The sequence below is a fragment of the Sebastes fasciatus genome, chromosome 3 (genome assembly GCF_043250625.1).
Source record: "Sebastes fasciatus isolate fSebFas1 chromosome 3, fSebFas1.pri, whole genome shotgun sequence".
In the NCBI taxonomy this organism is placed as follows: Eukaryota; Metazoa; Chordata; class Actinopteri; order Perciformes; family Sebastidae; genus Sebastes; species Sebastes fasciatus.
In genome coordinates, this window is record NC_133797.1 from 14219471 (window position 1) to 14240019 (window position 20549).

General features: G+C 39.2%; 2 protein-coding genes across 2 annotated transcripts; both read left to right on the top strand.

The window, feature by feature from the left end:
- Positions 1–8508: 8508 nt before the first annotated feature.
- On the top strand, positions 8509–14648 carry LOC141764155 (uncharacterized). Its single transcript, XM_074629133.1, has 5 exons — positions 8509–8824; positions 10462–10575; positions 10669–10710; positions 10815–10966; positions 13316–14648. Exons 2-5 carry the CDS (start codon positions 10476–10478, stop codon positions 13754–13756), a joined length of 735 nt encoding a protein of 244 aa, XP_074485234.1. The 5' UTR covers positions 8509–8824; positions 10462–10475; the 3' UTR covers positions 13757–14648.
- Positions 14649–16885: 2237 nt separating this feature from the next.
- Positions 16886–20354, top strand: LOC141764153 (uncharacterized). The gene is made up of 6 exons (XM_074629132.1): positions 16886–17097; positions 17211–17546; positions 18517–18546; positions 18640–18681; positions 18808–18935; positions 19480–20354. The coding sequence occupies exons 1-6, from the start codon at positions 17031–17033 to the stop codon at positions 19801–19803; spliced, it is 927 nt and encodes a 308-aa protein (XP_074485233.1). The 5' UTR covers positions 16886–17030; the 3' UTR covers positions 19804–20354.
- The last annotated feature ends 195 nt before the right edge of the window (positions 20355–20549 follow it).

The window sequence follows — 20549 nt, forward strand, 5'->3', positions numbered from 1 at the left end:
CTTGTTGTGATGTCTCCAAATCATGCTCCCAAGTACACGTCTTAAAGGAATAGTTTGACATTTTTGGAAATAGACTTATTCCCTTTGTTGCCAAGAGTGAAATGAGAAGATAAATACCTCTCTCATATCTGTCTTAAAGAAACAAGATCTAGCGTGTTAATCAGCTTTAAAGATACTCGCAGGCAGATTTTGTTTAACCTTTGGACAGAGCCAGGCTAGCTGTTCCCCCCTGCTTTCAGTCTTTATGCTAAGCTAAACTAACCGGCTGCTAGCTCCAGCTTCGTATTGAAGGGACAGATATGAGAGGGGTGGAAACCGGGGATGACTACCCAATTAGAATATTAAAGATATTAAAGATAGCTCGTAAACTTATAACAACAAAAATTGGCTTTTGAAATTAAGGGACCTAGTAGAACAAGTAAAAGAAATGGAGAAACTGACAAAATCATGGGAAAAGGGGCATTAGTCAGAAAATGGTGATCAAATTGGAAACTCCAGACTACCAGCGTGACAGATAATTAATGATTATTGGATCAACAGCCTGAAGAGGGAGCACAACGTGGTTGTTGTTTCTGTCTCCTTTCTTTCCTGTCTAATTATTCTTAATTATTTTCATTAATTTATGTTCTTCTTTATTATTTTTATTATTATTATTATCATTATTTATTATTTATTTATTTATTTATTTTATAATCCCTCTCCAAAACTTCTCTACTTGGAATTTACTGCCTTTATTTATTTATTTATTTATTGAATGAGTGTGTACTAGGGGGGTATGAACAGTGGGTGGGGTTCAATGTCGGGTCGTGGAGGTGGAGGCAGAAAGGGGGAGAGAGAAGATGGATGAATGAATATATGAAATTATGAGAGAGAGAAGCGTGAATGAGAACATAAGAACATAAGAGGAGCGGACCTGATGAAATGAGGGCAAATGGATTTAAGTTATTGTACATTTATGATTTAACTGTGCATCACTGTGGTGCCTCATTGAGAAATAAACAAAAACTGACCCCAAAAAAAGAAAATTCGCAGACGTTGCCCTCAGGCTCTGATACCCGTGACACAGTCAACAGACATGTGCTTGCTGAGCCTGATGCCCTCCAGCTTCATGTGCTGTAGATGCACTGAGACACACAGAGCCAACTGCAAGAGCCTGAACAATAAACGGAAATACTGAAGAGTTCATAATGTATCAGTCATGAGCTGGTTCTTTAGAGAGAAGGAGGCTGTGCTGTATATTCTCTGTTTTGACACATATAACTAAAGAGGCAAAAACACAGCTGCCCAATCACAGCTTTAGCTTTTCCGGATGTTTATGGCACTGAATCAGATGACTAATTTGAAGCAGGCCGCTGCATTTTTTCCGACACTGCTGGACTGAATTTTTCATTTACTTGGGTTTTTAACCTGGATGAAGAATGAGGATTCTTCTTGTTGTCATGTTTTGCTGCCTCTCCGGTGAGTTTTCATGTATTTTTAGATTAAAATTCACATCAATATGTTTTATTTGTAAAAGTTACATTCTGAATATATTATTAACTTCAATTTCCAATCTTCAACCTTACAATAGTTGATGAGTTAATGCTAAATAACTTTGTAAAAGCGTAAATTTATTGATGAGCTGCACTGATAATATTCAGTACGGTGTTTTCTTAGGTGAAAATTGGTTTTACTAATCCATTACAGTAACTTTTAAGTTGTTGTGGTTGTGACCAACAATTCCCCAAACATCTAAAATAGTTTATTCTTTGTCTCTTTTCAATATGTGGTTAATGATTTGCTATTTTTATGACAAAAAGGGAAGTCTACTGTATTAAACAAGTGAGGTATTGTTTAAATCAACAAAGTGAATACTGTGCACACATGAGATTTGTAGGATTTGGAGATTAACTTGGAAGCACTGTAGTAATGTAGTATTCATTTAATTTACTTTAGTGTTCATTTTAGGGCTGTCAGTCGATTAAAATATTTAATCCTGATTAATCGCAAATTAATCACACATTTTTTTATCTGTTCAAAATGTACCTTAAAGGGAGATTTGTCAAGTATTGAATACTCTTATCAACATGGGAATGGGCAAACATGCTTGCTTTATGAAAAGTTATGTATATACTGTATTTATTAGTTGAAATCAATTACAAAACAATGACAGATATTGTCCAGAAACCCTCACAGGCATTTAGCATAAAAAATATGCTCCGATCATAACATGGCAAACCGCAGCCCAACAGGCAACAACAGCTGTCAGTGTGTCAGTGTGCTGACTTGACTATGACTTGCCCCAAACTGCATGTGATTATCATAAAGTGGGCATGTCTGTAAAGGGGAGACTCGTGGGTACCCATAGAACCCATTTACATTCACATATCTTGAGGTCAGAGGTCAAAGGACCCCTTTGAAAATGGCCATGACAGTTTTTCCTCACCAAAATTTAGCGTAAGTTCAGAGTGCTATTTAGCTTCCTTCGCGACGAGCTAGTATGACCTGGTTGGTACCAATGGATTCCTTAGGTTTTTATAGTTTCACATGATAGCCTACCAGTGTCATCACTCTAGCCTTAAAACTGAGAGGTTGGCCGTCACGCGTCGAAGGAGATACGTCAACAGAGGAGGTGGAGCCTTCAACGTGACCATAAAGAGGCTGAGGAGGGCAGTCACAAGGAGATATCACAAGGAGTTACAAGGAGTTATCACAAAACATCCCATTACCTGCAGTTCCCTGCAGTTCCTGCAGGTAATGGGATGTTTTGGGATAACAATGAACACAATCTTCTATTCAGGATTGGTAATTTTAATCTCAAAGTGTTCACTGTAGGTTACTCTAAGATTATTGGGTCGAACCTCGTCTTACAAATACTACAGATTTTTCTATCTTATGTAGCTGACAGCCTGGTCTTGCTCTGCGTGGGAATGTCTAAAATGTCCTATATATCTTGTGATGCAACAATGTCACGAGCACACAATATTCCTCACCAGTCATTTTCCGTCCTGTTATTCCAAAGCTTCCACTTTTCCCCTCGGATCTCCTCCCTCCACCACCACCCTGCAGACTGAAGCAGAGACTCTGCTCCAAGGCAGCTTTGCATCCAGCACTGAACCGTCACCAGCGGCATCAACCCTGCCCGCCACAGAGGACAAGACAAACCAGCCAACAGCATACAAACTCAAAGGTAATTTACAGTCACTTTCTCCTATAGCAAGCTTCAAAACAGCAAAAGAGTTTTACATGTTATAACTAATAAGAAAAAAAGAAAGAAAGAAAGAAAGTGTATATGTGCTTTTTAATTTTTAATTTTTAACTAGTTAAAGCTGCAGTAGGCAGTATATTTTTGGATCATTGGGCAAACATTCCATAATAACCTTTCAGCATATTGTAATTCAAGTGTTCTGAGAGATAACTAGACTTCTGCTCCTCCTCATGGCTCTGTTTTCAGGCTTTAGAAAATCTAGCCTGTGACGGGAAACTTTGGCCAATCACAGGTCATTTCAGAGAGAGAGCGTTCCTATTGGCTGTGCTCCGGTCATGTGACCGGAACTTGTCGTTCCTTCAACAGATTTTTGCAATGTGCGTCACAAATTTTCACATTTTACAGTTAAACCGTGCACTACAAGATGATTCTGAAAACATTTGAGGCGAGAAATAAACATTAATGTAACATAATATTGATTCATATTTGATCAGCGCTGCCTAGTTTGACTGTTTGGTTGGAGTTCCCGAGTGATTGACAGCCAGCTCTCATAGACAGCAGTTTAACAGCAGACCTCAGATCAGCTCTTACTGCTTGTTTTCCTCCGGTCTGTGAAATCTTGCAGAGGTCGTTAGGAGCACCAGAGGACACAGAGGAACATGCTTTTTTTCAGATTACCTGTTTCATGTCCTACTGTCACGATATAGCGACCGTTTTATGAAAATAACTTTTTTTAATCATATTTGCTCCAATCTCACCTAATTCAGCTTTAATTGAACTTTTTTAAATGAAAAAATCGTATCAGACAAAATCAACACAAAATGAAAGTTCCTCATAGCAGCCTTAAATGTATTAGAATGGATTAAAAATACCTTCACTATTGTAACGGGCTGCTACCAAAAGTGAAGTCGTGAAAATATACAAAACATTATTTGAATTTGTAAATGTTGTAATGTAATGTCATTAAAATATGCATTGTTTCCATTTGTAGAAGAAGCAGAGTTTCCACAGAGTGCAGTTTCAGTCAAAAGTGACTAGGCATGTTTTGTTCTGAGTAAAGGGCAAAACTGTTTTTTTTTCCACGACTGGAAAAAATGTGTTGCTGTCTTGCTCTTACCCTAACCCGAATGAAGTAGAACTTGGTATCAGAATTTGTATTTTTATGCAGGAAATCAACTGAAATTGAGTCAAAACTGTTATGAATATCAAGGACTATTTTGTCATTCTGTACGGATGACCCGTTGTTGTAAATTAAGCTGTACAAACGTATGTCTGCCTCTGTTGTTTGCAGACACCACAGTGGTCATCATTGTTTCGGTGAGCCTGGCTCTTCTGGTTTGTGCCATTATACCACTTATATTCTACGGACACTGCTCGAGTAATGCGGGTGAGGTGACACATGCACACAAACATACTGTACATGCACACACACGCTGCGGGTCTGAAACCAAAACAGAGTGTTCACATGTGTTTTAATGAATCTTGTTTGTTTGTTTCAGGAGGTCGGAACAAGGGTGAGGTGAGATTTAGTCATTTACCAGTTTTAATTTTGAATAAAATGTCATCTCTAATGACTGTTTTAAGCATTGAAGTTTATTGCTCGGATAAAAGAAATTCTTAATGATGATTCTTATTTATTTACAGTCTGATTACTGTGAGGTAAATGCAGATGTTGCCTCTACTCCAGCTGCAGTGAGGCTGCAGTCTTTGGATCAGCATCTGGTTCTAGAGTCCAGCGTTCATGATGCCACACAGTATGCTGCCGTCTACCAGGCACTCGATCCTAAACCTCTGGAGTGAGCAGGGTTTATTCTGTCACTGAGCTGACAGCGAACCTCACCCTCTCCTCTGTATTTTGAATCAAATAAAGGACATATGTTTGAATATATATTTCTGTACGTATTCTTCCTTTGGATGTCTTATTTTGTAAATTTGTAAGTTCATTCTCTGTTTCTTACAATGATTATAATCAGTGACGTCCTTGCTGTCCATTTTAGTGCAGATCAGCAGAGGGTAGCTTAAAGGTGCAAAGGAGCATTTTCTTTTGGAAAATGCAATGTTTGCCTTGTTTTCCTGTCTTTATGCAGGCTGTTCTCATACACCGTTCGTAGCTATACCTACCAAAAGTAATGCACTGTAATTCCTATATATCCCACAAAATCAATTTGTGTGTAATCCACGTAATCGTAAACCACCAAGTATAAAAAGCGACAGACGGGTGGGACGGTTGGTTCCAAAAACACCAGACATTTGCCCAGGAGACTGGTGTTCGTACCCTGTGTGAAACCAGAAGTCAGCGTTGATTTATTTGTTACGTAACTTCGGTACTTAAGTTACGAAACTTCTGGAGTTATTTTAACTGACCACAATCTTTTCCTTTAACCTAACCCAGCAGTTTTGTTGCCTAAACCTAACCAAGTTGTTTCCTGTGAAGATGGAATTAAAAAAAAAAAAGAAGACTGTGTGCATGTAATGAGCGGAAATTGACACGTGCGTCATGTGTTGCTGGACATTCGTAGGAAAACGCACAACCAATGAGGAATAACTTTTCTCAAGATATCATACAAACCGTTGTATGAGGATATGATGCCTTATGACATAGTAAATATATACACAGAAAGGAAATACATATAACAATGTCTATTGTGAATAAGATAAGAACAGAAATATAATGTACATTGCATGGAAAGCACTACTGGACTTGCTACATCCTCATCAGAGAGCACATTTCTCCTGCTGGCAGAGTTTGGGATGCTGAGCTTCATAAAAATTCAAAGTAGTGTTGCAGTAAGATCTGCAGAGGGTGCTACACACATGTGATGTGATTCAACATGTCAAGCGTGATTAAGATGATTTAATACACTTCCTCATTTTGGAATTGCACCCATTACGAGGCAGTTTAAAGCAACCATGAAAATAGAATTAACTGGTGATGAAAATATCTAGCTTTCATCAGATCCACCAGAGTTTCTGTTTATAAAAAGATCTATTTTCATGTGTAAATGAAGAGTTTAATATACTGAGTGACCACATTACTAATCCCACCTCTATTGTCTTGCACATGCACAAGTCTGCTGAATTGTGTTGATTGCTTGGTATCACTCTGAGTCACTAACTTTCCACGGAGGTTGTGAGGAGGTCAAAGAGAAGTAAGAGAAATACGCAGTCATTCTGTCGTCACATTTACAACCTATAGCTTTAACACCTCCACCCACCAGTGGACAGACATGTACACCCAATTCTTATAACTGCAAACTTTGTGAAAGTCTCCACATCTGCCACAGAGTCATTTTCTGCCTTTCACACTTACATTAAGTGCAACTAAAAGCCCACTCAGTGAGTGTTTTGTCCACATACATTACAGACACCATCAAAAAACATTGATGACTCACTTTTAGATGTGCTCTGATGTTAGCACTAAAATAAAACATTGCAATGTTGCGTTATCCTTTTGTTTGTGGAGCAACAGCTAACCGTCTCTGTCCAAAGGTAACCAAATCCACCTATAAGCCCCTCTAAAGTTCACTAATACATTATATCTTCTTTGTTTAATCCGTACCAAACTAAAGTATAAAAACGGAAATTCCCAGTTACTTTCAGACAGAGCCTCTCCCCCATGTTTACAGTCTTTATGCTAAGCTAAACTAACCAGCTGCTGTCTGTATAGCTTCATATTTAACCGACAGACCATCTTGTCCAACTATTTCTATAAGCAAAGTGGAATGTATAAAATCCCGCCAAACAATGTGACATTTCTGTAATAAAACTTATACTGCATAATACAGTATGTCTGTCACCAATTTGATATACGCTTAAATCTGCAATAACTTATTTTTTTTTTGGGCCACTTGGCAGCGGAAACAAGTTGTGAAGACAACACTGACATATCGTTTTAGCAAACAGTTGCTTATTTACACTTCCAGTTGTTATAGAGCAACATTATTGTTTATATTGAGTTGTGTTTCTGTCCACATGATGAATGTAAGTCCAATATTGGAATGTACACTGGTCAGAACACACGGTGCATCGCAGTTTGTTGCGTATGGGGCTGCTTAGCCGCAGACCGGTCAGGGTGCCCCGTGCTGACCCGTGTCCACTGCCATAAAGCGCCTACAATGGGCACGTGAGCATCAGAACTGGACCACTGAGCAATGGAAGAAGGTGGCCTGGTCTGATGAATCACGTTTTCTTTTACATCATGTGGATGGCAATGAGTTTGAGGTGTTGACTCGGCCTTCAAATTCTCCGGATCTCAATCCAATCGAGCATCTGTGGGATGTGCTGGACAAACAAGTCCGATCCACAGAGGCCCCACCTCGCAACTTACAGGACTTAAAGGATCTGACGGCTTGGTGCCAGATACCACAGCACGCTTTCAGAGGACTAGTGGAGTCCATGCCTCAACGGATCAAGGCTGTTTTGGCGGCAAAAGGGGGACCTACTCAATATTAGGCAGGTGGTCATAAGGTTATGGCTGATCGATGTATCTGTCTGCTGTTTGGTGCTGAGTAGGTAGTGAACAATTGTTTTTTAGAGCTTTTTCACTGAAAATAGCTGCCTGTTCAGGCTGAAAGCGACGCAATGAAAGCTGTGAGAGTGAACCTGAACAGTTACGGGCTGGACAGCTGAACAATGAGCTGAAACTCGCTATAAAGCTTCTCTCATAAAGCTGAGAGGAGCTGCAGATTCAGGTGATAATTCTCTGTGGGTTCTTCATCATGAGTGACTACTTTCACATCGTCATTCGATACAGGAAAAGCAGTAGAGTGTAATTTGCTTCTTTGTTTTTAACTCTTTGCTTTATATTCACCTGTATTGCAAAATGTGCATAATAATTAATACAGAAATTGATAGAACTGAAACTAAGAGTGGGAATGCATCGGAGACACAGGTCCTCTCACTTCACATTTGCCCACGCATGTTTCTCTTCTCTCAGGTTAAGGTCTGTCTACAACCCTCCTCATCCGCTCTCACACAGTCAAAACCACAGGAAGAAGGTAGAATTGAGAGCTCACCAAGATGTTATTTCATTTGCACAAAGTTGTGCAGTGGTAGAGCATGACACAACTTCTAACCACTGTTTAGGTTTTTAAATAGAGATATTTTAAATCAATGTTCAGAGCCTGGAGGGAATAATACCCAGAACAAGAAAAAACTACAGAGAGAGCTGTCACGATAACAATCAGAATGAAGACCATTTCTTTCTTCTACTGTCTTCTATATGGTACGTATATTAATTAAAACCATCCATTTATCTATATAAACAACTCAAAGATGCTTTAACTCTTTAAACTCTTCATAACTTCATTTTGGCAGCTGCTGGGATCGCAGGAGCAGACATCTATGTAGAGGGATTCGAGGGGGGAGAAGTCTCGTTCCAGTGTTCACACAAACTTGCGGGGAAAAACAATAAATACCTCTGCAAGGATCCATGTAGAGGCATTGAGGATACACTGGTTACTGTGCAATCTGGTAGTAGAGCGGCGTCAGGGAGGATAACTCTGGTGGATTCGGGGGACGGAGTCTTCACTGTGACCTTCAGTCAACTCCAGCTGTCAGACTTGGGGACTTACTGGTGTGCAGTGGACAGGATTGGTTTTGACACATTCACTGCAGTACATGTTACTGTCAAGGAAGGTACGTGCATGATCGCACACTGATTACTTTTATTTTTGTGTCTGCATTCATGAATACACATTTCCCCATCACTGGTGGAATGTACATCTACTTAAGTGTTGTGCTTCAGTACAATTTTGAGGTTACCTGTACTTTACTTAAGTATGCTACTTTATACATCTACTCCCCTACATGAGAGAGGGAAATATTATACTTTTACTTTGTCATTTATCATGACAGCTGCTACTTAACATAATAGTGTTTTGCATGCAAAATATTGGGAACATTTTTTAAATACAATATATATTTGTATAATAATTCAGTGGTTCCCAATGTTTTTGGCTTGTTGTGACACCTGTTTGGTTGGGGCCCTTTGTAACGTGTTTCACAAATCCATGAGTTCCATCAAAGAGTGATTTCCCCTTTAAACTTCTCTGATGATTTTACTGAAATAACTGTTAGAGGCTCAAAGATGTGAAACAAAGATTAGATAAAAGTCAAAAAATGAATACAAATTTGTGTATTAGAACATTTCCCCCTTTTTTCCAACCCCATTAATCATCTTGTGAACCTCAGATTCATCTTGTGAGCCCTAGGTTGGGATCCACAGGACTAAACTACCTCACTGTATATAACCTCACTGGGGCTGTCGTAAATTATATTAACGCCACTAATTTCTTTAACGCATTTACGCAACTTGTGATTTTAACTTTGTAGCGGGTTCAGTTTTAAAGCGAGAGTGATACTGCTATCTTATGGAACTACAAAACCTAAGGAATCCATTGGTGCCCACCATGTCATACTAGCTTGTCGTGAAGGAGGCTAAATAACGCTGCAAACTTGTGCTGAATTTTAGCAAGGAAAAACTGGCATGGGTCCCTTGACCTCTGACCTCAAGATATGTGAATGAAAATGGGTTCTGTGGGTACCCACGAGTCTCGCCTTTACAGACATGCCCACTTTATGATGATCACATGCAGTTTTGGGCAAGTCATAGTCAAGTCAGCCCACTGACACACTGACAGCTGTTGTTGCCTGTTGGGCTACAGTTTGCTATGTTATGATTTGAGCATATGTTTTATGCTAAATGCAGTACCTATGAGGGTTTCTGGACAATATTTTTTCATTGTTTTGTGTTGTTAACTGATTTCCAATAATAAATATATACATACATTTGCATAAAGCAGCATATTTGTCCACTCCCATGTTGATAAGAGTGTTAAATACTTGACAAATCTCCCTTTAAGGTACATTTTGAACAGTAAAAAATGTGTGATTCATTTGCGATTAATCATGATTAAATACTTTAATCAATTGACAGCCCTAACCCTCACTGTATATAAAGTAATTGAAACTAGCTCCACATCTACCTGCTACAACAGTAAAATGCTGTTTACACACTAATGCATCAATATTAACAACCTAATATTGTCATATATAATATTATAGCACTCACAAGGGACATTTTTACTGCAGAACGAGTACTGTACTTTTGATACTTTAAGTACATTTAGCTGATAATACTTCTCTTGTTTTGCTTAAGTAGGAATTTGAATCAAGAAATTTGACTTGTAATGGAGTATTTTTACATTGTTGTAATGTCACTTTTACTTAAGTAAAGGATCTGAATACTTCTTCCACTACTGTTCCCCATACAGCTGTTGCAACTGTCATGCCTGAACTTTCTCCCACATGGACATATCAGAATATTTCTACCTCAACACAATTGACATCTGGAATGGACACCAGTAGGCCTGCAAACCTTTCAACAGGTAGGAGGAAAATATCCTCAAATTTGAATCCTTACAAATATAAATCATAGATAGAAAAATGTACAGAAAGTAATATTCCTTCCAACCTTACAGCCTCAAACAGCACTAAAGGAGAAGAACAGAACAGCAGCACAGGTGAGTTTGTATTTGGTGTGTGCAGTCGGTGCATGAATATCAGCTGGTGACTGACGCTTGTGGAAATGTAAAACTGTTGAGCCATCTCTCTTGTTTTTGGTCAGGCACCGTGTTGTACGCTACAGTCGGGGCTGTTGCCATGATGATCACTTTCTTGATGCTGGCAATGATCGGCATGAAACGCCTAGCAAACTCAAAACCTCAACCACAAGTTTGCTTCAACAGCACCGCCCTTGTCAGTGCAGATGAAAGAGAGGTACGAGACACAAACAGGAGCTCAACAAGTCAGGATGTCTCTTCACAACACTTCACAACTGTCTTCCTAGAGAAACATGACAATTGTCTTCAGAGAGAATTAAATGAAGCAGATGACAATCAGGTTTCCTTTCCTGGTTTCAGAGGTCAATGTGTGAAGAGGGGTTTTCCAAAAGTCCATCAGTCCCAGTTCTCTTTATGAATCTGTGGAGTTTTTGCATGAGGATGCTTTAAAACCTACAACTAATCAGTACTAATCAGTACTGTCAGCGATACAGGAGTGTTGCATTGAAGGTATTTTAGGAAATACGCTTATTTGCATTCTTGCTGAGAGACGAGAAGATAGTCTCATGTCTTTCTGTAACATTTTGGTGAGCTTTAGTGTTGCTGGTGGGTGGATCCACGTTAGCTGTTTCCCCCTGCTCTCAGTCTTTGTGCTAAGCTATAAGCTATACGTCTCTTGGATGTAACTTCATATTTACTCTTCAGACATGAGAGCGGTATCTATCTTCTCTAATCAAAAAAGCTAAAAAACATATTTCACAAAACATCAAACTCTTCCTTTCATTGATGTAAAATGGTGGCAGATGGTGTACAGTATGTGTGGGTGTATGACCGTCCTCTATAAGAAAAAGTCTTTATAAACTGTCACCATCTGTACCATCTACAATAACATCTGCCGTCAGTGCATTATGGCTGTGAGTCTGTGAGTAGAAGGAGCTTACAAAGAGGCATTTTTAACATCAGACATTTTGACTTGTCATAGTAGGAATAGCGCAGGTGGTGTTACAAATAACATTAACTATGACTCTGTTCTATTCAGGCGTCCCTGTGAAACAACGTATATTGATAAAAAGTGAAAGCCAATTGTTCGTTCCATTGCATCATCAGCGCCAGAATGGAAGTCCAATACAGACCATGGCTGTAGAAGAGGTTGTGTCCTGTGCTTTTGCCCTGCGTGTTAGTAAATAGCCTACAACTACATTAAATTCTGTTTATGTCATGCTACTAGCACTACTAGCTACTGGCTGATAGCCGGTTGTTTGGGAACAGAGACGTTAATACATCCCCCACGGTACAGTCAGGGAGCCGTCCCCCTTGGAGCTGGGCACATGAAAAAGTGTGAGAAAGAGAGTTACAGGGGTGAAAGTGTATTTCTTTCTTTCTTTATTTATTTGTTCAGTTGTTACCTCAATGCAAAAATTGAGGAAGGGTGCCCACCGAAATGTATTATTATTATCTTTTTTAGAGAGCGACCAGTGCCAGCGCCCCCCAGAAGGTGGCGCCCTAGGAGACCGCCTATATGGCCTATGCCTTAAGCCAGCCCTGGGTACAGGCTTACAGCATACAGCCCATTGGTGTATTATAAGATAATAAAAGTGATGAATTACAGCCAATATATCCATTATTACTGCCGCATACAGCTAGCAGGAAGCAGGCAGAACGGGATATGTCATATAATCATGCAGGGCGGTGCAGTCCTGTGGATCTGATGTGCGTTCATTATGCCGAAGAAACTCTGGATTCAGCTATTAGTGAATTTGCCAACTTTTAGGACCTAATGATTTAAATGAGGGCTATTTAAGTTTTCGTACTGGGAAGTTGATTTACCTAAAAAATAAAAATATCCTCTGATTTACAGACATCTCTTTATACATCCATGGCCACAAATTCTTTGCCGTTTTTTCCAAAATAGCGGCAGCGCTACCGCAGCACCATGTGGCGGCTGTTGTCAAAAAAACTCCAGAGATTTGTCTCTTTGCTTCTATACTCTTTACATGTAAGACATGACAGTGTGACAGTGAGCTAGCATGAAGCAGCTAAATGCAATTCAGCCATCATTCATTTTATTACTTAAACCTGTGCTTTTTCTACTGTAGCATGTCAAAATGTCTTCTGTGGAAATGACCTATTGAGAGAAAATTTGTCAAAGTTCTGCCTGTTCACTTAGCTGTCATGGGTATGTGGTATGAACATGGAGAAAATTGGACTGTAATTATTGCTTTGTCACGAACAAACAAAACAAACAAACAAACACAGCTGTGGTCGGTACAGGTTTTTGTTTTTTAACAATTCTGGAAGCTTCCTGAAAGAACAATATAATTTGATACTAACACTAAGTGTTCCAACAATGAATAACGAATGGGTATTTCCGGGGGTTTGAATAGAGAAATTCAAAATGATCCTATATTTGGTACCACATTGCATAGTTCTTCCCAGAAAAAAATCTTTTTTCATCATTATTATCATAATGTTTGTGATATTTGAGTCTATATCTATTTTTATTGAGATGTAAAACATACAAGAACTAATATATGCTGGCTGTTTTTCCATTGCCACTTTTCAACAGGCCGAATGTGAGTACGATGACATTGGCGAGGAGGTGCAGCCGATAAAAACAATATCTGAGAGGTTCTCCCACCACCCAAAGCAGGATCCACCAACAGCTGCGTCCACAGCAGCTGAAAGCAGCGAACACCTTCATATCTATGAAAACATCTGCTGCTCCAAAGGCACTGCACATTCAAGATACCCCGCTGCAAACGTCCGAGACGAGCATGACAACAGCTCTGGGATCTACATCAAACCTTTGCCATCTGTCAGTGCTGGCAAAGGCTGTCTTAGAAAACACACAAATAAACCTACAGCAACAACAAATGCGACAAGCAAACCTACAGAGAGCTGTGCAAGCAATAATGCATCCGCCTGTCACCCCCGATCTTGCATTGATTCCACAGAAGTGAGGCCCAGATCACTTTGGTTTGGTTTGGATTTATCAGGGACAGTGTGAGTTACTCTCAAAAGTATGATTGGTAGGATTTTTATGAACATTGATGGACAACTGACCTGTACCTCCTACCCTGCTTATCCAATTATAACCAACATTTATCTTTGAATTTATCAAAATGTTGTATCCTTTTCAAAGATATGCTGAGGGGTGTAGACGGGTCCTGTCTTTGCATTGATTTAGAGTCATTATGTATGTGTGCTACAGACTGGCAATATTACTTATAACTGTAAAAAGGAAACAAAGGAACGTTTTCAAAGCTTCACTGAGTTACTTTACGTACTTTTAAATATTTATTTTGCTTTACTTGATGCATGATAGAGTAAAGTGAAAAAGGAAGGATGGATGAAGGTGTTGACAGTCAATTCTCAGATAGATTAATATAATGAAATCTGATACTACAGTCATTAGAATGTATACAGTTTTTAAAATGTAATTTTTTGCTGAAACTGCTATTGTTGAGAGAGTCTTTTAAGATTTTAACTGTTACATCAAAGTGTTTTTGCATTGCCTTTTGTCTACCTGTATGCACGACACAGTGTCAACTATAATTTATCATTACAAGCTTCAAATGGATGGTACTTGTTGCACTGTTATTACACATTTCACTGCCTTACAGAGAGTAATCATTACAGACACTGTGATGTTGAGAAAAAAAGTGGTTTGAAGGCTCTTAGCCAAACTGTCTAACATATATAAATTGTAAAACCTTAACTTTATGCATTTTTAGGCTGATTATTAATCACAGACTTAAGATAAAAAAGACATTCAGATACTGAACAATCTAAAGGGTGCAAGGAATTGCAGTATCTACAAGCAAAATATCTCCTTGTTTCATCAGCTTTGTTGTCCATTTGAGCTAACAAGCTACTATAATAATAATACATATGCATAATAGAACTATATATATAATAAAGTACATAGATATGTGATTTTCAGGTTTTTCATGTGACGAGTCAGAGGCTTCAGAGGAGGCAGTTACTGCTACTCTGGTAAGCTACTAGTAACCTTTTAGCTGGACAAGTTTATCTTTTTCTTCCAATTAGATTTAACTATACTGCCTTATTTATGAAGTATCACAAACTCAATTACTAAGATGTTGGAGCATTGAAACATTTTTCAATTAAAGGGAACTGGGTAAATTAGCTTTAGCTAAGGCTATCTCACCAGCTAGCCTTAAAGGTGCAGTGTGTAACATCTGGTGTGGAATCTCCCGTGTGCCAAACGTTTAGGAGAACTACGGTAGCCGACGCAAAAACGTGAACACGTAAATGGCCCTATCTAGAGCCAGTGGTTGGTTTGTCCGTTCTGGGCTACGGTAGAAACATGGCAGCCAGCTTCGTGAAGAGGATGTAGATATAAATATGTAGATATAAACAGCTCATTCTAAGGTAACAACATTTTGTATTTTCAACACTAAAGAAAACATACTTATTAATATTATATTCCATTTCTGCCAATATATCCCCTTAAATGTTACACTCTGTTCCTTTAATTAGCCAGAGTGTGGCCACTGCAGTTTGATTTTTACCTCTGTTTTCTATTTCTTATAAGTATTAAAGAGTAATAAAGTGTATTTTTGATGATGAAACAAAAGTCAAGAATCTGATTCTGGTCTCATTTATTTTTGACACAATGCATATGGCATACATTTTGATTTTGTAGGGCAAAGTTGATGCTGCTTTTGAATTTTTTTCTCACCGATAGCCAACCATTCATTAACCATTCATTAACCGTTAACTGATAAGATTAGTGCCTTGCATGCAGGGGTTGAAGTGCCTAAAAGTCATACAGTTGCAACAATAACCTGTTGCAAAAACAAGTTGAACCCATAATTTACCGCCAGCTGCAGGGTATGTGCACTGTCATGGACATGCAGCCACTTTCCCAGTAAGTCTCCTAGTTTAGCTATGAGTTTGTCAGCTGTGTGTCTGCTTAGCAGTGTATTGCAAACCCGGCGTCGTGTGTGATGGTGAGAAGGAAGTTAGCAGTAACGTTCTCCTAACTGAGGACAAAAAGCTGGTCCCCACAATGTCAACCAAGTGTGAACCAGGAACCTAACCCTAACACTATTTTGGTTAAGGTTAGCTAAGCGTTGAGGTAAGGTTACGTCTGGGGTTAGAGTATGTCTCCAGTGGAGCGAGTCAATGTAGTGTCCTCCAGTGACAAAAACATATGTGACTATTTGTGGCTGATTATGTGAGGATGCAAATACATATTTGACTGTGAGTTTGCAGTTAGTGAGAACGTGTGATGGAGAGGGAGCTTTAACCTTTAATAAGTCAGCAGCAGTAATAGGATTTGTCTTTACCCTAAAATACATATCTGCACTTCTGGGCTGATGCCTCTATATGTAGTATGTTAAAGGTTCTGACTTTTGGCGACTCTTTGTGGTCATAAAGACACTGTGGCAGACCAGCACTGAACATTGATCCACCCACCAAATTATAATTTCCAGCACATTACTGTAAAACTGTATAACATATCATCTTGTGTTTACTATGGGTCAACATCAAGTGGATGAATAATTCAGAAGTGGAAATAAAGGATGTTCCAGGCTTACTTGCTTGGATAATGTAACAAAAGACAGACTTGCTTATTGAATTTTCTGATAGGAAAGTAGGGAGAAAGTGGGACATTTGAGAATGGATTCATACATTATATGTTTTCAGCCTTGAACATACTTTTACGTTTCATTCTTAGACATGTTCTAATTAAAGCTAGGGTCGGTAATCTTGAGAAACTAGCAAGCAGGGGTGTCGCAATATACCGGTATTGGTGAAAACAATGATTTTAATAAAATAAAATATTGATATTATGATAAAAACACACATACGATAATACCAGGTCTAGCGCTGCTTAGATAGAGACAGCTTTTATTATGTCTGTTGTCTGTTACATCAACCCTGTATTATTCAACACAGGGGACAACATTTGCATTTTGGAACATAAAAACAGCAAACCTAACAAACTACTCAGTCCGGCACTAGGCAGGCATGATGGGAAATGTGGGCCACCGCTATCCTTCTTAGCTAAAGAAAAAACTGTGAAGCGACATAAAGGTCACTTTTTGAGTCATCCCAGCAGCCATCATTTCACTTTCATAGGTGGAAGGTTATGTGTGGACTGGTTTGTTCATGAAAGAGGAAGAGGTTTAAACACATGGACATGAAAGCACTACATTGAGCACACGGACACCGTCTTTAGTCCAGGTTGCTGCCTCATTGTGCAACTGCCGAAGAATCTGAGTGTGTGGAGTGAAGGTAAACTGGGAGTGATGGGAGCGACCTGGATCTCATGGAGAACAACTACTACTGCCATCATTACCATACTACAAATCCAAGGTGGGCTGCATGCTATGCATTAAAGCTGATGTTATAGACTTCACTTGAGTTAAACTGTTAAAACAAATGATTACATGATCACGCAAATAACTCAATTTTTTTCTGACTGACAGCTCTGCTCTGTGTACAAAGCCCAGCTGTTATTACCGGTGTGGAAGGCCAGACATTTGACTTCAGATGTAAATATGAAAATGGCCGGCAGAGTAATGCTAAGTACTTCTGCTATGACAAAGATGGCAATATGTCCTTCAGCCCCCTGATACGGACAGAAAAACACGACCAGTGGGAGGAAAATGGACGTTTCTCTCTGTACGACAACACCACCGGAGCCTTCTTCATCGTCAGCGTGGACAAACTCACCTCCGAGGACAGCGGGATGTACCGGTGTGGGGTGGACATTACCTCGCACCCTGATCATAACAGTTTCATACGACTGAATGTTTCCCGAGGTACAGTAGCCTATGTCATGTCACAGCACAGGATCACTATGTTGACTGGGATTATATATTATATATTTCATCCATGCATATAATAACATCTGGTTTCTTGATAGTGCCTTACAGCTACTGTATAGCTAGTATAAGACAAATGTGCTATAGTTTTTTTTTCACCTGGAGATTTCAATCTAAAAATATCAGGTCGCTCATACTATAAAAGAGAACTAAGTAGTGGTACCTTTCCCATACATGTTCCTCTTTTCTGAACTTTCTCTTTGTATGAAAATGCTAGTTATTAGGGCTGTCAATCGATTAAAATATCTAATAATCGCGATTAAACAAAAATAATCACACATTTTTTTATCTGTTCAAAATGTACCTTAAAGGGAGATTTGTCAAGTATTTAATACTCTTATCAACATGGGAGTGGGGAAATATGCTGCTTTATGCAAATGTATGTATATATTTATTATTGGAAATCAATTAACAACACAAAACAATGACAAATATTGTCCAGAGACCAGAACAGAACAGGCAACAACAGCTGTCAGTGTGTCAGTATGCTGACTTGACTATGACTTGCCCCAAACTGCATGTGATTATCATAAAGTGGACATGTCTGTAAAGGGGAGACTCGTGGGTACCCAGAGAACCCATTTTCATTCACATATCTTGAGGTCAGAGGTCAAGGGACCCCTTTGAAAAAGACAGCTTTTCCTCGCCAAAATTTAGCGTAAGTTTGGAGCGTTATTTAACCTCCTTCACAACAAACTAGTATGACATGGTTGGTACTATTGGATTCCTTAGGTTTTTCTAGTTTCATATGGTGCCAGTATCTTCGCAAAATTCGCTAAAATTGCAAGTTGCATTAATGTGTTAAAGTAATTAGTGGCGTTAAAATTTAATGTTAACTTTGACAGCCCTAATATACAGTATATGTATTTGTAAACTAATTATTTCCTTTTCTGCCCTTCAACAAAAGCAAGCCCGCCAGAAAATCTCTCACATCACAGTAAGTAAGATCTGTGTAACTACAGAATACATCAGGCAGCTCTGTGTCTTTGTATATAAATACTTTGTGCTTTTATGTATTTGTGCTTTCCAGTAACTGAATCACCCAATGTTACGAAGGACCTCTCATTGGACAGTAAGTGTGTGTGTGTCCGTCTGTTTTCATAGTATTCATAACTTTATGTGAGTGTGTGTGTGTGTGTGTGTGTGTGTGTGTGAATCCTCTGCCAGGTAACTTCAGTTGTTGTTTTCTCTCCTGCAGAGATCCACCTGTCGCTGTTCGTGACTGCAGCGATGTGTATGGCAGCAATACTCTTTATATGTCTATTTACACTTTGTCTTCTGCTGGCTGTTAAATGCCGAAGACCCGGCCCACACCAGAATAGAGAGGTTTGTACAAACTTTTAGTCACACTAGCAGCAGCATGGCTATAGGGATGGTAATGTCAGTCGGTCCACCACTGTCGGACTGAAATATCTTAGCAACTAGAGGATGGATTGGCGTGCATTTTGGTACAGACGTTCATGTTCCCATCAGGATGAATTGTAATAAGTGTGGTGATCCTCTGACTTTTCAGCTAGCGCCATCATCAGGTCAAAATGTCAATTTGTCCTGGTTTGGTTAATGCCTAAATACCTGCAACACTAAAGACATTCCCATCAGACTCAGATGTACATTATACTTGCTGAACAACAGCATATTGGCATTGTCATTGTGAGCATGTTAGCGTGTCAATATTAGCATTTAGCTCAAAGCAACAATGTGCCCAAGTACAGCCTCACAGAGTTGCTAGCATGGCTGTAGACTTGTCTTGTTTGCCGACTGAAACTGCCACATTGTCCAGTAAATACTAACAAATTAGCATTTAGAGAATAATGTGATGTCTCTCTGCGAGAAGCAGTTCACTGTCAGCAGGTTTCTGTTCATCCCACAGACATCGTCTGACTACGAGACAATGATGCCTGGTGTAAGAACTGAACCTGAACTCCGCCGCAGCTTTTCGGCTCCAGACTGCACTGATCTTTCAGCTCTACCACCGCCACCACCTGACCTCTGCTTCCACTACACATCAAAGCATCGGGAGTCCACTGTGACTCTCGACCTCAATGAATATGTTGATGTGGATGTACCGAAGCACAACTGCCAGTACCAACATCTGGATCTCAGTTGCTTAGAGGAGCACGTCTATCACAACCTGCATGGAAACAGCGATCCTAAAGATGGACATCTGGCAGTCAAAGAGCAGATTAACTGTTGATAGTATTGAAGGATAATTCCAGGTTAATTAGCAACCGATGGAAAGTCCTTAACTTCATTGTTAACCTTTTCTTTTCTTGCCATGTTCCCTGATCTCACCAATTATTTTGGTGAGAAATGTGTTATTATTATTGATATGAATGATGGCCGAAACAGCAACAGTAACAGGTTGTAATAAGCCAAAATGATTCTTTAATGTGTATGGATGGAAGGAAGAGTTGAAGGGATGTTGGCCAATTCAACAGCTATGATCTTTAGTAAGTCAAGTAGTTATAGTGTTAATTATTGCTATGTTTTGTTATTTCTAGAGGAAATTGTTTTGCACGGTACAAACAAAAGAAAAGAATGAAAAGAGATACCACAATCCACAAAGAAAACCAAACTGAATGCTTCACTCTGTTATATTTCACCAAAATAAACCAAGTGGTAATATCTGAAGGTGTCCTTGTGTTAATTACGTACTTGCCTAATTGATCTTAAACATTCACTATGAGACAAGCAAGAAATGGGAGGGATGTTTTGGTGCTTCTCACATGGTTTAAGAGGTTCGGTAGGGAGATTCAGACAGAGGAAGCTGGCTAAACATAGGAAGTGCAACAACAAAGAGGAACCTACGACAAATGCACAGTTGTCATTCACTTGGAGAAAATTACGAAGACGTGACATCTGGGTGAGATAAGAGAAGGCAACGGAAAGGGACAAAGACGTACGAATCGTATGAGCAGCGTGAAGATGATTTTCTTCATT